Here is a 16,167-nt window from a genome sequence, read left to right as displayed (position 1 = left end):
GAGAAGGATATCAGTGGTTCCCAACTGGATTTCAGACGCTGTGAACCCTAGTCGTTTTGTGTAATTGCAAGCTCCATACCACATAGATTAATGGCTTGATACCACCATTCCCTCATCATGAGTGGCTCTTTTTGAAGCCATAATTCAGTAATTTGTATACTTGTAGGTATAATGGCTGCAAATACAATTCCCTCAAACCTCTGTGTTTTTGAGTCAGAAAACCGTAATATTATCACTTTAGGAGTGATGGGAATTGTAATGTCTAGTGGTCTACTCCGTTCCTTCAGCACTTGATGCGAGTAGCCTTCAGTTAGTTTGCATTTTATAAAGACATATAGGGTATCCATCTTTTTCATCTGACATTGGTAGCATTTTGAATCCACATGGCAACCCATAGTGAACAATCTTTGTGGAGTACAATATACATTTATAATGGTGAATTGTGAGTTGGGGCATATTTAGGAGTTTTTGACTTTGACTAATAGTCTGTTCTTTGTCTATGCTATTAACTGTCTCGGCATGTCTTGTCCACCACTGATTGGCTAGTTTTTGTAAATTCTTAGGCTGTTTCCCCTGTAGCAGATGATAGACCTATAATACCTTTATGTTTGGTAGATGCTAGATTTTCTGTGTACTTAACTGGTTCCAAATTGGTGGATAAATTGGCCATAAATATTCTCATATTTGCCAATATGTTTACAACCCACTACCAGGGATGGAATACACTGAGGTCACTGTCCTCAAAGAATGCAAACTTTGCCCCTCAAATAATTGTCTGAGAACTTGTAATTCTGTGATGGCCCATACTTGTACAATCCATCATAGGAAAATTGTGGAAGCCTGGTTTGTGCCGTAAAGACAAATGTGTTGCATTTGGGAATCTGTATTTTAGAAGCAAAAAAAAGTAAACTGCTACGGTTTTACTTTTTTTTTAATTTTTTTTAAAAAATTTTTTAACATAAGTGGGTTCAAGGAATCTCTGAGCTTTTTTTTTAACATCTTTTTATTGTTATTTATTTAACATTGCACACAGGGGTATACAAAATGAAAAGAAGAAAAACAAGTTCCGTTTATAATGTAAGAACATATAAAGTTACACAATTATGTTTTGCACCAAAGTTGTAGTCTAGCCCTTGTGATCTGCTATCTTATCCTTATGACTATTTTGGTGCGTATTGCTAGTATTCTTGGAGATAATTTAGAATAAAAAAGAAGAAGACAGGTGCTAAGAGACAGACATTTAGGGGGTCATTCTGACCCTGGCGGTAAAATCCGCCAGGGCCAACGACCGCGGGAGCACCGCCAACAGGCTGGCGGTGCTCCCTTGGGCATTCTGACCGCGGCGGTACAGCCGCGGTCAGAAACGGAAAACCGGCGGTGTACCGCCGGTTTTCCGCTGCCCTGGGGAATCCTCCATGGCGGCGCAGCTTGCTGCGCCGCCATGGGGATTCCGACCCCCATACCGCCTTTGGCTTTGGCCGCCAGGCACAGGATGGCGGTATGGGGTGTCGTGGGGCCCCTGGGGGCCCCTGCAGTGCCCATGCCAATGGCATGGGCACTGCAGGGGCCCCCGTAACAGGGCCCCACCAGATTTTCAGTGTCTGCCATGCAGACACTGAAAATCGCGATGGGTGCAACTGCACCCGTCGCACCCCTTCCACTCCGCCGGCTCCATTCGGAGCCGGCATCCTCATGGAAGGGTGTTTCCCGCTGGGCTGGCGGGCGGCCTTCTGGCGGTCGCCCGCCAGCCCAGCTGGAAACCCAGAATACCCGCGGCGGTCTTTTGACTGCGCAGCGGTATTCTGGCGGTTCCAGCCAGGCCGGCGGCGGAAGCCGCCGGCCGGGGTCAGAATGACCCCCTTAGTGTGATAAGGAGAAAGTTCGGGGAAGGGGGCGGATATGGGGAGCCTAGTGGCTCATCTCCAGAGGTATCGGCAGTGTCCTGTTGGTTGCTTACGATTGATGGGTGTGTGGGGTATGTTTCGTGATTTGTAAAGGTTATACATTGCTTGCTGTTTTTGTTATTATTTACTTATTCGTTGTTTTTGTGCTCAGGGGGGGGGGGGGGCGCTTGTCGTCTTTACTTTCTAGTGTTGTGACAAAGGAGTTCCAGGTTTCTGTGCCCTTTACTTTAATCCCTCTGTCCTGCAGCGACTGCAGTGTGTATGCTTCTGCTTTTGCCCAGCGCAATAGCTCCCCACGCCATAGTTGTGTCCCTGGTGCGTTGGGAGCCTTCCAGTGCATAGCTATTAGTCGCCTACACAAGACTAACGTCAGATCTATGCATTTGTGTATTTGCTTTCTGCCTTTAGGTCTTTCTCTTATTCCCAACAGACAGAGTTCCGGGTTGGGAGATAGCGGGGTATCTAACCATTCAGCTATTTGAGATATTATGTCGCTCCAAGCATTCAAGATCGGGGGGCTTTCCCAGGTCATATGAAAAAAGGTGGCTTCAGCGGTTCCGCATCTGGGGCATTTCTGAGATGATTGAGGGAACATACGTGCAAGACGGTGTGGTGATAGATATGTCTGATGCAAATAGTTGAACTGTGTGTATTGAAGCCTGGGATTACGTGACACAGTGTGTGTCAGTGTTACAACCTGGTTCCACTTGTGTTGTGAGAGAGTGTTGGCTAGTGTCTGGTCCCATCTGGTTTTAGCTTGTTCTTGGCCTTGTGTGTATTGTGTGGTCAGGATTTTATACGTTCCCGAGATATTAGTTGGGTTTTGCAAGCAATTTAGTAGTTCGTGTAGGATAGGGGCCACGGTGGGTTCTTTGTTAACCCAGTTCCATGTAGCACGTATTAATTGTCGCATCGCACCAAACGTGATGAAATCGCCGCACCCCAGGTTGTGGGCGTCGACCAGTGCTTCGTACGTTATTATTTGTCCGTCTCTGAATAGGCTGCCCACTGTTTGTATGCCGTTCTCCGGCCAAGCTGTTAAGTCTAGTTTTGCAGCTATCCTTTTGACTTTGGGTATGTCTAGCAGTGGTATCTTGGGGGAGTATTGTGGTGTCTTGTCGCCGCCCAGCACGTAGCGGTGCCATACCCGCCGTGCATTGTGAAGTAGTATATTTTGCATGCGCCGTGATACGTCTCTGTCCATTAGGTGACGTATTATATTGGTGTGTCCTAGTTCGCTATGTATAATTTGTGCTTCTATGTTGGCAGGATCGCGTATCCATTTAAGCACCCATTGTAATTGGGCGGATGCATAGTATAGTATAGTGGTTGGTATATTTTGGTTAGGGCCACTCTGCGGCAGCCGTTGCCCCAGATTAGGTCTGTCAATATGCTTGATAGAGTTTTAAAAAGTGAGGCTGGTAGAGTCAGTGGTAGCGCGGAGAAAAAATATAGCAGACGCGGCAGAACAACCATCTTTGCTATAGCCACTCTGCCCAGTAAGGAGAGTGGGAGTGAGCACCAAAAGGGTAGGGAGCCACAGAGGGCTCTGATCGCACGTCCTAGGTTTCCCTCCCTGAGGCCCTGGGGGTCATGGTAGATGTTTATTCCCAGGTACTTAAATGTGGTATAACACCATTTCAGCTCACTCAGAGAGTGGTCTATGCGGCGTGCCTCTGGAATCGCTCGCATTGGGAATACACAGGATTTCGACCAGTTTGCCTTTAAACCGGAAATGGTGCCGAACTGATCTAGCAATTCGAGCATACCAGGGAGGGAGGTTGCGAAATTACGTAGGAATGTTAACGCATCATCCGCGTATAGTGAGACTATACAATACTGGGGACCATCTTGAATGCCCCACGCGGGCGCATGTGTTCGAGGTCGGGCTGCCAGGGGCTCGATGGCGAAAGCGAACAGCAATGGGGATAATGGGCAACGCTGTCTAGTGCCCCTTTCTATTCTAAACTTTTCAGATATGGTTTCACCTGTTTTGACTCTAGCTGTCGGTTCAGAGTACACGGTCCTGATCCACCTGGTGTATGTCTTGCCAAAACCCATTAGGTCAAGTGTTTCTAGTAGAAAAGGCCATCCCAATGTATCGAAAGCCTTTTCAATGTCCAATGACACCGCCACTCGTCCATTTTCATTCTCTGGGGTGTTTGCCATTATACGAATTAGGTTCCGTATATTGACAAATGTATTTCGGCCAGGTTTGAATCCCGACTGGTCGTGGTGCACCAATTCTGGCAGTAGGGGGAGCAGGCGGTTTGCTAGTATTTTGCCAAGCAATTTGCAGTCTGAGTTTAATAGTGACAACGGCCGGTATGAGCGGACATCCATTGGGTCGAGACCTGGTTTAGGCAGCACCACTATTACCGCCTCGCGTTGTGATTCGGATAGTTGGCCACGTTCTAAGGCCTCGACCAGCATTTCATAGTATGGCGCTAGTGTTTGCGTCTGAAAGGTGTCCTAATATTCTCTGGGGAGACCGTCGCCACCCGGTGCCTTACCGTGCGTCAGCTGTAGTAGCGCCTGCTGCACTTCTGCGATATCTATTGGTCTATACAGTTCCTCGGCCTGATTTGGTGTGAGGTGATTTATTTGTACCCCACTGAAGAACATGCGCATCTGTTCCTGTGATGGGGGGAGGTGCGCCCTATACAGTCTACTGTAATATTCTTTGAAAGCGCGTTTATTTCGGCTTGGGTGTTTATAATTGCCCCATGTTCATGCGTATGGCACCGGTGGGGGCATTGTGACGCTCGCTCTTCAGGAGCCACGCCAGGAGTCTGCCTGGTCTGTCGCTCTCTGAGTGCTTACGGGCCATGTGATATCTGTAGTCATATTGCCTCAGACGGTGGTCTGCATCATTCCACAGTGTTCGCAGTGCTTTAAGGCCCGCCTTATCTATTGTACCCTCTGCAAATTTACATTCTGCGGATCTTACGTTTTGCTCGTGCGCGCGGATTTTGTTTGTCAGTGTTTGTCGTACCCCCTTGGACATTGTCATGCATATGCCCCTAACTACCACCTTATGTGCGTCCCATTAATTTGCTCTGGATTTCGTGGTTCCGCTGTTAAGTGCAAAATATGTGGTAATTTGAGTGGCTATTTCCTTTCTGAAAGGGGGGGGTCTAGTAATAGTTGTGGTTGCAGGCGCCACGTCGAGATACGTGTTCGCGGTCTGCCCCACTTAATATGTGCGATGAGAGGGCTGTGATCTGAGATCACTCTTGCGGAATATTCTGCTTGGGTGAATTTGTGTATCAAGTCTTGTGAGCTAAGTATTAAGTCTATGCGGGTGTGTAGGAGGGGCACAGGTGAGTAGTAGGAGTATTCCCTGTCCAGTGGGTGGAAGTGTCTCCACACGTCTATTAGGCAGCGCTTTTCCTTACTGGGGCGGCCATTAGTTGGGGGTGTGATCTGTCCATGTCTACTTGTGGGACGCAGTTTATGTCCCCGCCCCGTATGTTAGGTAGATTTAAGGAGTTTGATAAATGAGATATGGTGGTTTGTAAGAATTCTCCCTTTTTAACGTTAGGGATGTATAGCCCCGTAATCACCAGTGGCTCGCCATTCAGCGCGCCTACCAGCTGGATGTATCTACCTTCCTTGTCTGTTATAATATGCCTCGTGGCATAGGGGACCCCAGGAGCTATCCAGATCAATACCCCCCTCGCGAAAGATGATGTTCCTGCTGCATATATCTGTCCCGCCCAGCTCTTTTCTGCTGCTTTGGCGTCTGCCGGTGTGATGTGTGTTTCCTGTAATATAGCCATGTGTATGTGGTGGCGTTTTAAATGTGCTCGTACCTTGTTTCGTTTGGTTGCACCTGCCATGCCTTTTACATTCCATGTTATTATGTTGTATGTTGTGTCCTTGTGTACCATTTTACGTTATAGTGTCTTTCGCACGGAGGGCCTGCTTTAGAGGCAGGGTTATTTCCGCGCGTCGCTTGGCGCAGATCCGGTGCAGCGCATTAGTCCCCCACTCGATTTCCAACCCGCATGTGTAGGATATTGATCGCCCGAGGAATTGGTGTAAGCACCTACGAAGAAGGGGTAAAGAAAGGAAAGCTCCATAAAGCAATAAAAACGATATACTGGGCACGGCCCAACTTTGAACGCTGTGGCACAACCAGTGCCTAAATCGTGTCCGATGTGAAACTGTTCCATTCAGGTACCGTTCAGGTAATGGGGGGCGTGAGCTGGTAGAGGCCGAGCTCTTATCCATGGGCCACATCAATATAGTTTGTTTCCAGCGCCGGCCTGTGGGTTTCCGTATGGTTCGGTATTGGTGTTTCCGCGTCTACGTGCGACCGCGCCGGGTCAGAACATCTTTAGCGTGGTATTAAATCGCTCTTTCCCACGTTCGGTGCCCTCTGTTGTATTAGTGCAGATGTAGCTAGATTCCACTACTTTAGGACCCTGTCATGAGATTCTTATATTTCGTCTGCCGCACGTGGTGTAAGGCTCGGTCCCCTCGCCAGCGGGGCGAGGGTGGAGCTGGTTCCGCTGTGTTGCGAGCCGCTGTCGTTGAAATCTGCTTCATTGTTATTGCTCAGCTGCGAGTGCGCTAGTGTGCTGATCTCTTTTAAGGCTTACGCCTGATCGCCTGCCATTTGTGTTTTGGTTGGACGCGCCAAAGTGTTTTTCTTTTTTTTTCCCCCTGCGGGGGTACGGTGTTATCCAGTCTTCCTTCAGCCTGTCCTCTTTAGTTGAATCTACTAAGCCTTTCGCGTGAGCCCATGTCCAGGCATCCTCCGGTGTTGGGAATATGAGTGTTTTTTCATCTGAGATTATCCGGAGGCGAGCTGGTAACATGAGTGAATAAGTAATTTTATTCTCGCGCAAGACTTGCTTGATTTTGAAGAACGATGCCCTCTTGTTTTGCACTTCCGCCGTGTAGTCCGGGTAGGCAGTGATGATACAATTCTCCATGCTGGCTGTGCCAGAGGTTCTGAAGTGCTGTAAGTCTTGGTCCCTATCTCTGCAGTTTAGAAATCTCGCTATCAGTGGGCAGGGGGGAGCGCCCGGGCGAGGAGGTCTGCCTGGGATTCTATGTGCTCTTTCTATGATTAGCACTTTTGCAGGGTCCTGTATTTTCATTGTGTCTTTAAGCCAGTTCTCCAGGAATTCCTCAGCCTTGGGTGATTCTACTCTTTCTGGGATGCCTAGGAATCTGAAATTGTTTCATCTAGAACGGCCCTCAGCATCCTCGGTCCTACGCTGCAGCTGTGTGATTTCCGTTTCCAGCTGTTGTATTTTATTTTTCATTGCGGTTACCTCTGGCTGGACGTTTGCTAATGCTGTTTCTGTGACGGCGACCCTATCTGTTAGCTTGCGGTGGTCCGCACGTAGAATAGTGATTTCCGAGATTGCAGAGTCAATCTTGCTCTCGAGGGAAGTCTTAGTGTCCATGACTGCTTGCAGGAGTTTTTCAAATTGCAACGAGTGCGTGCCCAATGTCTCATTCACTTGTAATATTGTTGTCATTTGTAAGTCTGGTGGAGACCCGCGGTACAAGTGGGGCCCCAGCTTGGGTTGTTTTGGTTTGACCATTATTTCCAGCTATGATGTGCTATTGGGTCAACCGTGGCTTCTGTGTGCTGCCTTTTCCGCCCGGGGCCGCGGCGCGCTCCAACAGGGTGGTATTTACTTCCTTCGAGCTTTTTGAGTGGTGGGCTATGTTGGACTGCGCTTGAGGCGTCTGTGTTGGTCCTAGTGGTGCCCGACTGGAGACTCACTAGTCGCGGTCAGTCGGTACCGGCGGGACTGCTGATTTTATGCTGCTGTGCCGGGTCATCCTCTTTAGTCTACGGAGTAGTCGCGTTAATGTCTAGGCCAGTAGTTCATGTGGGGCCCCTCGCGGTCCAGTCGCCGGGAGGGGTTCGCATTGCCCATTATGGCCTCCTGCATCGGCTCCGGCTCCGCCTGACGTTATAAACAGTTCAGGGCGCCCCTGACCGCAGACCCCCACCGGCCCTGCAGATGCCAGGGCCGCGCCGATCGCCGCCCCCGCTCTCACCTCGGATGCTGCACCAGGCAGTCACATCCCCGGGCAATCCTCGATCGTTCTGCGGTGGACGCCCCTCGGGCCCGCAGGGCTTACTTTGTTCTCTGCTCCTTCGGCCTCTTCGTTGCGGTTCGCGTCGGCTCGTGATAGTGATTCCGGTACCCCGCTCGCGGCCACCTCCGACAGCTCCCCAAACCGCCGGGACGTGATCACGGGGACCTCCGCTGATCCCTGAGGCCGCGCCTCGCCGCCACGACCACCAATCTCCGCAGCCGCCCGTCGTCGGGCGCCGCAGGTGCACTCTCCGCCCGCACAGCACCTAGCCCCATGGTCCAACCGACGGAGGCAGGCTAGACCGGTTCTCCCTCTTAGGCGGCACCGCCCACGGGCTGGGTCCACGATCCAGGCACCGCGCTGCTCAAACGGCTGGGACGGGCCGCTCCCTCCGGCACCTCCTTCCGCTCTGGGCCCGCGGGAACGCACGACGCACGCGCTAGGCTTCTTGTGTTTCGGAGCCTCGCATCCTTACGTGAGGGGTTCAGTGGGGGGCTCCAATTGCGATTTAGATATTTATTTGGCGCTGGAGTCAGGATCGATGTAGGATTTTGGTGGGCCGTCAGCGGAGCTCCTTGTTTAAGCATCCGCTCCGGCCGCCATCTTGGCCACGCCCACCAAGGAATCTGTGAGCTGATATTAAATCACCATCTGGATCACTAAATATCCACATGGTAGATGAAAAGCTGATGGCCTTAGAATGATGTTTAGAAAAACACGACCAATGGTAAAACTTCATGAATGGGCGAGACCAGCCGCCATTACGTATGGGTGGCTGTAGTTGGGTTATTGCCTTTCTTGGATTCTTGAATTCCAGAGTGAATTGCAACAATGCGGTTTCAATTTCTTTCTTTTTTTTTTTTATTACGAAAAGTATGTTAGATTGCCAGATTAGGAGATTAGAAGAGAAACAAAACTTTGGGACAAATTCAAATTTTATTAACGTTATAATGCCATTAAATTCCTTGGGGAAATCTATTCTATTTTATTAATCTCCGAATCATGATTTCTAATACTACTATATAGTTGTTTTGGAAGACGTGTAACATTAGTTGAGATTGTAATCCCCAGATATGTAGCTAATGTCACATAATGCTTGCCATTCAGAGGTACATTCCTGGTATGTAGGTTTTGGGACTTATATATTCAAGGAATACCCTGATATTTTTCCAAACCATTTAGCCTCTTGTTCTGTCGACAGCTGCCGTAATGAGATCAGATGTGAAGACTGCCACATTGTCGGCACACGTTGCCTTTTACTTGTGGTTCTCTTATGATGAACCAGGGGTATAGCTTCTGACTATTTCAGCATTTTATTACAGGATTTTAAGTAGAGAATGAAAAATTGAGGCGAATGCAGGCAGACATGCTTCATCTTAACTAAAGATCAATTGTTGAACAGCAGATTACATTTTGGAATATTAAAATGACATCAGTCTGGGAGCTTGATTTGTAGGGAGCTGTAAAAAAAAAGTAAGTATTGCCTTTGTGGTGTGGTCACATGGTGCCCTAGGTATCTATTACAGCATAGGAATCCATTAAATGAGAGAGCATCACCCTCTCATGTTGCAGTATAAGAATATGTAGTGCGTATGCTAAGACTGATTGTAAGATTGTTATCACTACATATAATTATGGGCATCTCCAAACCAGAGAGTTTGAACATCAATTGTTTGAGGATAATCAGCTTGTAATAATTAGGAGTATGAATCCCACATATTGTAGTATAGTAATTCTGATGATGAGCCATTGGCAGAGCTATCTGTTTCAATTTTTTTAATGTCCCACGTGTTATACTTCATTAATAATGCTACCTCCCCTTGTTGCTACTTCTTCTTTGGTAGATGTTAGTAATTTATGGCCAAGGTGGGACATTTTGGATGATTTTTAGTAAGATGAATTAGTCTCCTGGAGACATACCATCTCTGATCCCAGGAGATTTAACTCTTCTTTGGCCATACACTTTTTAAAACTTAAAACCTGATCTAAGACGGTTAACATTCCAGGTAGGGATCTTTATATTATTCATATTCATATGTTTTCCCTTTTTGCTGTTATCATAATGAGTAGTTGGGTACTGTTCTTGAGTGCCATAGGAGTACAACTTTTTTTTCTTTTTCCTGCAAACCCTTGTCCCACTATCCCTTTTCCCTCAAAAGGTCCCCAACTACCCTCCACCCCTGCACTGACATAGCTGCCCTTATGCCATACCTATTGTGTGTGTGTGTAACAGAGACCCACTCCCTAACCAGTACCATCCCGTGAAATGTGCGGCAAAACATCCGACCTGATATGAAGTGTGGGTGTACTGTCTTTTGCAGGGTTTTTATGTTGTGCAGGCTGAAACAACAGTTGACGGAGAATAAAGTTCCCAGTATAAACTAAGAGGACGCTGGGGTGCACATACTTGCGGTCGCCCTTTGGTCTATTAAAATGGAAACTATGTGCTTATTCTACTTTACAGTTGTTGTCACATTCATGTACATCTGGAAAAACCCTATTGGATAACCATACTATGAAGCCCCTTGGGTATTCGCACTCTTAGCCTTCAGCAATTCCAAGCACACTTAAGTTATTGCGCCTCGTCTGATTTTTCATGTCTTTCATATTATCTTTAAGAAGCTTTATTAGTTTCTGCTCATAGCTTACTCACTCTCTGATGACAGTGATGGCTTCTACTCGTATTTTTAAGGATTCTTTCACTTTGGTTAATCATTTGGCAAACAAGAACATTTGTTAAGGTCAGGCTTGACAGTGCAGCTGTCACCAAAAATTGTGTGAGCATAACTAGAGAGGAGCTTTGGCTGTGTCCACAAGTTGGGAGCCAGGAGTTTATGTTCTGGGCAGAAGTGGCGTAGAAACATGTTGTCTAAAAGGGGGGACATCTGGGCCATTCTACCCAACAGCATCCCCTAATTTTAAGTTTCAGGATTTTTTATTCATCCCTAAAGTACCACCAAATAAAGACATTCTTTATAATATACCTTAAGGCATTTTTAATATCCCTCAACTGGATCCCTGGTACATTATCCAGAAGAAGAATATTTTAGGAACTCCTTCACTTAAGCAAGAGGACACTAGGTTGAGTCCGCCCTGGTAGTACTATCTTACCAGGGTGGGGTGAGGTGGCTGATGATGAAGCATGCCATGTTACGTGGGTGAGTTCACCTCATCCAATAACTTTTATTCTCCTAACAAAAGTTATTACCTAGGAAGGTCACTAAATATTTAAGGAAAGGGTACATTTTAGCCCTCTCCATTTGAGACTGGTCACGTCATCTTTTTTGTGGCTGTCACTTTACACCCCCGTCCCCCTCAAAATGAGCACAGACAAGATATACACAGTATTATTTTTTTAGGCTTTAGTCGAATCATATTTTAGTGCGCTATATATTGAGACAACTGTAACTATTAGGTATAAACAGAACGTAAAAGATATGAAAACTGCTAACATGTTGCATAGTAGCAATTTCCCTTGTGTATTGTGGTAGCGAATGAACATATTGGCACAAAACGGCTGCCTTTTTATCAGAGTTTAGTATTTAGATGTTTGTTGTTGTATACCAAAACTTCATTTATACTTTGTAGTCCAAAGCCTGTCCGCAGGACACGGATGGATACTATCTATGTGGCTGTCCCTGTTATTGGTAATGGTCTTGATGGAAACCTCTGGATTCAGAAGTGTCTGTCCCTTCAGGAGAACTAAGTGGGCTCATTTTATATCATTTTCTTGACATTGTTATGAGAAATATATCATTGTGATGCATAGATTAATTTTAAAAACACTTTAACTTTCTCTAAATGTTATACATTGCATGATTATTTGAATGTGTAAACTAGAAGCACACTATCAAAACAAACGTGTAAATGATAAAGATCATAAATATATATATATATACATGATTTTTTTGGGTGGGCAGGGGGCCTTCACTCAATGAGCAAACGTTCGCTATGAGGGTTTCCTAAACCTCCATTGATCAAATCTTGACACAAGCAGAAGTGCAATTGCTGCATAATGCATTTTTTTTCTTTTATTTGAACTTGCTGCTGGAAGTGGGTCAACCCATCGGAAGCAGGAGCTTGTAGCAGAGCTGAAAAAGAACGGAGTGCAGTTTGATGTCCGAAAACTGCATGTGGGTGACTTTCTTTGGACAGCAAAAGAGAAAGTCAAACCTGTACCAGGTATTCCATTCACGTGAATATACAAAAAGATGTGTAAAATTATTGAACGGTTTCACATACCAGTGCAGTGCATTTATCAAAGGGCTGTACTAGCCAGGAAACATATTTACTGACTTCTCCTCACAGGAGTGCTTTACTATATTAAACGAACACTATCTGTGGTCCACTTACGATACTATAACTTATAAAAGCAGATTTGTGTCAGTGATGCAGCTATCTTTGAAAATTAAACTTACATTTTAACAATACATTTGCTTCTGTAAAAAACATCAATTACATGGATTGCAATAATCTGAAAGCGATATTTATCAGTAGTGTCGTATTTCTTACTGTATGAGAAAAAATGCTCTTTCTGCATTTTATTTGAAAAGGAACTAATTTACTAAATAGCTGCCCACGCTCATCTTTAGTCTAAAGCAACCTTTTTGTGTTTTTGTTGCAATTGTCTTTCTATTTTCAGTATGAAAACTATATGTCAGATGGTTCATATGCTATGTCATGTGATAATGTGAATGTGACTTATGTATTCTGAAGCCCTTTCGTCTTCATACTGTGCTTCTATATGAAATTCCTGCAGGATGATGTTGCGATTCACTTATCTAGTTCCAACGGGAAAGCTGTTTAAATCATTAAATTGGGTACGTGTAGTAATTAGTCTTTTAAATAAGCATTCATTAGAATCTCACAAGGAAAATATCAGGGGGAAGGTCTGCTGTTACATATGTAAGCTAGTGGAATATCTAATAACACAATACTGTTACAGAATGCAAGCATGTTCCATATGCTGAACTCAGCCTAAATAGTTTTGTAATTGCTTGCCTATATATAACTTCTAAAGTGGCTATATACTAAAGAGAGGTGTGATTCTCTCTGCTCTGATATAGGTCAGCTGAGGGCCCCGTCAGCCAGAGAAATGGTGCTGGACTATGTGGTTGAGAGGAAGAGGATGGATGACCTCTGCAGTAGCATCATTGATGGCAGGTTTCGTGAGCAGAAGGTAAACTATGATTTGCTTGGACTACTGTTTATTCACATATGAGCGCACCCCATCTCTGTCTTTGTAAATAAATGCTAATCTCCGTGCATCTTTCTTAGTTTCGAATGAAGAGATGTGGGTTGCGAAACCCAATTTATCTGGTGGAAGATTATGGCTCTGCACAGCACCTGAGCATTCCAGAGGCCACTTTACAGCAAGCAATTGTGAACACGCAGGTAGGTGGTGCACAAGAATTGTTATATATTGGGTGTGTAGTATAAATGCATATGCTTTCTTTAGCGATAGGCCTCTCCACCCTGGATTGGTTTTTGTGATAAATTTTGTGCCACCATCTTGGGATGCATTGGGGTCCACTGCCCTGAAGGACAGATGAAAGACCTTAACAAGCGCCAAACACGCCTGCAATGGAGACATGAAATAATAAGCAAAAAAATATACACAACAGTCATAAGATATTCTTTCTTTACCTAAATAGGAAGACTTAGGAATCTAATATTTGCAGCTCTCTGAATATTTTCTAGGGTTGTTATCCGTGTTTCCGCCATCGTAATGACTGATGAAGCACACTAATAGAAGAGATCTGAACCTCCACTCTTTCTACTTCGGTCTCCAGTCCAGACAATGAAGTCTTCACACTCTTTACCTTTTTCCATTTTAGGCAGACATGCCTCCACAGCATTTTTAGACTACCAGTCTAGCCTTTTCACTAAAGTCTTTAAGGCTGACATCATCTCTTTCTGATCTCTCAGTGGCCCCAGGATGTTGCCAATCGTCTCCCCGTCTGAGGTTTCCTTCTTTATGTCACTGCTCGTCATAGGTTGTTTGGGGCTACATGGCAAGCCAGGATTACTGGGCCACAGCTGTGATACTTGAGGCCTTTTACCACTACTTTCCCACTGCACTGCAAACTGTATACCAAGAGCATGCTTGCTGCTTTAGACCCTCTGGGTAGTGGGGCAAGCAGTCCAAGGCTTCTTGAGGAGGGTGTATACACTTGGAACTCAACTGTTATCAAATCACTTGCAAGAATGATTGTTCAATCCAATGCTTTTATACCAGTGAAGTACTTTATTATACCAAAAACGAAGTACAGCTCAAAGGAATATGCCTATGGGCACAGCGTTTAATAACGCCAACGACGAACAGTTTCAAAGTAAAAGCCCAACTTCTAAACAAATGAAGAGCACCCCCTGTGTTGCTGTGAGAGATGCCAAGGCGAAGGCCTTGCCTAGATAATTCCATGTGCAAACAGAGGAGACTGCTTTCTCCACCTCCCCACACTCTTCATTGTGCCAAATGGTGGTGCTCGGGAACAAGTAATCAGTAGATCTGATAGAGACATCTAGTTACAGATTCTTTACCTTAGATTTTCCCCAGGCATCAGTCTGGAATTACCTCTTTGCGTCATTAGGTGGTGTTGATCAGCTCTGCTTCTGTCGTCGGCGTACTGCGCGCCAGATATGATGTGCCAGATCCTATATAGGCGCCAGTGTTGTATCGCAGTTTTAATTAAATAAGCTATATATATATTGTTCTATATAAATAAGTTTATCCTAATAGGAGTTTAATATTTACACCGATAGAAGTAGTATGTTCCACCTCCCCTTCCCCTTAGAATGGTAGAGTCTGACAGTTATTGGGCTGGAGTTGACAGTAGAACGTTGAGGAGCTAGAAGAGCAGCTGTGTGGAGAACTGTTGCTGAGGCAGTAGAGATGAAAGAATAAAGACTGAAGCAAAAGGAATTTGATTGAAGTGTCTTTATATCACTGGCGACGAGGATGGGATTATGCATTTGAAAAGATTAAACAGGCCATTTTATCAGCACCATATCTTTGTAATTTTAATCATGAAAGGAAAACTATTCTCACCACAGATGCCAGTAAATTGGGTTTGGGGGCTACACTATCACAAGTCATTGATGGCAAAGAGAGGATTGTGGCTTTTGCATCAAGGGCTCTAAGCAAAGCTGAATCCAATTACTCAGTCATTGAAAGAGAGGCTCTGGCATGTTTCTGGGCTGTTAAACATTTTAAATTTTTTCTTTGGGGTACACAATTTACCATACGCACAGACCACAAACCTTTAGTTTATGTATTCTCCACTAAGGGATTTTACAACAGCACTCCAAGGATTGCGAGGTGGACCTTGGGCCTTGAAAGCTTCTGTTTCAAGGTTGAGTACCTCCCTGGCAATAGAAATTTGGCTGCGGATTTTCTATCTAGAGTTCCGTTGGATGTAGTAGAAGACTTTGATACTCCAGAATATCCTATATTGGTAGTTTCTACATCTTCTATCAATGAAGATGAATGGAATTCAGCATGTCAAAAAGATGAATCTCTATCCTTGCTAAAACTGAGAGCCAAGGAAGGATGGCCTGAATCCAGGAAGGATCTGGATGAAGTTATTAAAAGCTACTGGGAGGTGAGATATGAAATAAATGAAATAGGAAATTGTGTATTTAGGAATGATAAAATAATACCTCCTGCAAGTTTAAGACACAAAATCATTAGGCTGGCTCATGAGGGCCATCTGGGCAGAAGCCTAACAAAATCACGTATTAGGGAACGGTACTGGTTCCCTAATATGGACTCCATGACTGAAACAGAAGTCAAAGATTGCACCATATGTGCACGCAGTGATAAAACGAAATTGATTCGCAAAACCCCAATTTCTCCTGTGTCCATACCTGACAAACCTTGGTCCAAACTGGCATTAGATATCATTGGGCCAATCAACATGACAGGAGTAGTCAAACGCTTTGCCTTAGTATTAATTGACTACCACTCGCATTGGATAAATGCAAAATTAGTTAACCAAATCACAACTGAATCGGTGATAAATTTCCTCAAGGATGTGTTTGCTGTTGAGGGCATACCAGCTACCCTTATTACTGATAATGGGGTTCAGTTGACTTCTTTAGCAATGAAAGACTTCCTTGCATCTCTCAGTATAAATCACCTCACTACAGCTTTGTATTGCCCAAGGGCAAATGGTCTGATTGAGAGAACCAA

At 45.2% G+C, this 16,167-nt stretch overlaps 1 protein-coding gene across 3 annotated transcripts in view; it reads left to right on the top strand.

Moving 5' to 3' along the window:
- The window catches only part of MUS81 (MUS81 structure-specific endonuclease subunit), a 382,977-nt gene that overhangs the window by 204,850 nt on the left and 161,960 nt on the right, over positions 1 to 16,167 (top strand). For all 3 annotated transcript variants that reach the window (XM_069208031.1, XM_069208030.1, XM_069208029.1), the window contains exons 10-12: positions 12,031 to 12,158; positions 13,043 to 13,155; positions 13,254 to 13,370. In XM_069208031.1, the coding sequence (XP_069064132.1) occupies positions 12,031 to 12,158; positions 13,043 to 13,155; positions 13,254 to 13,370 (358 nt within the window). The remainder of the gene's footprint in view (positions 1 to 12,030; positions 12,159 to 13,042; positions 13,156 to 13,253; positions 13,371 to 16,167) is intronic.

Source organism: Pleurodeles waltl, chromosome 9 (assembly GCF_031143425.1).
Source record: "Pleurodeles waltl isolate 20211129_DDA chromosome 9, aPleWal1.hap1.20221129, whole genome shotgun sequence".
NCBI lineage: Eukaryota > Metazoa > Chordata > Amphibia > Caudata > Salamandridae > Pleurodeles > Pleurodeles waltl.
This window is presented reverse-complemented; position numbering and strand designations above follow the sequence as displayed.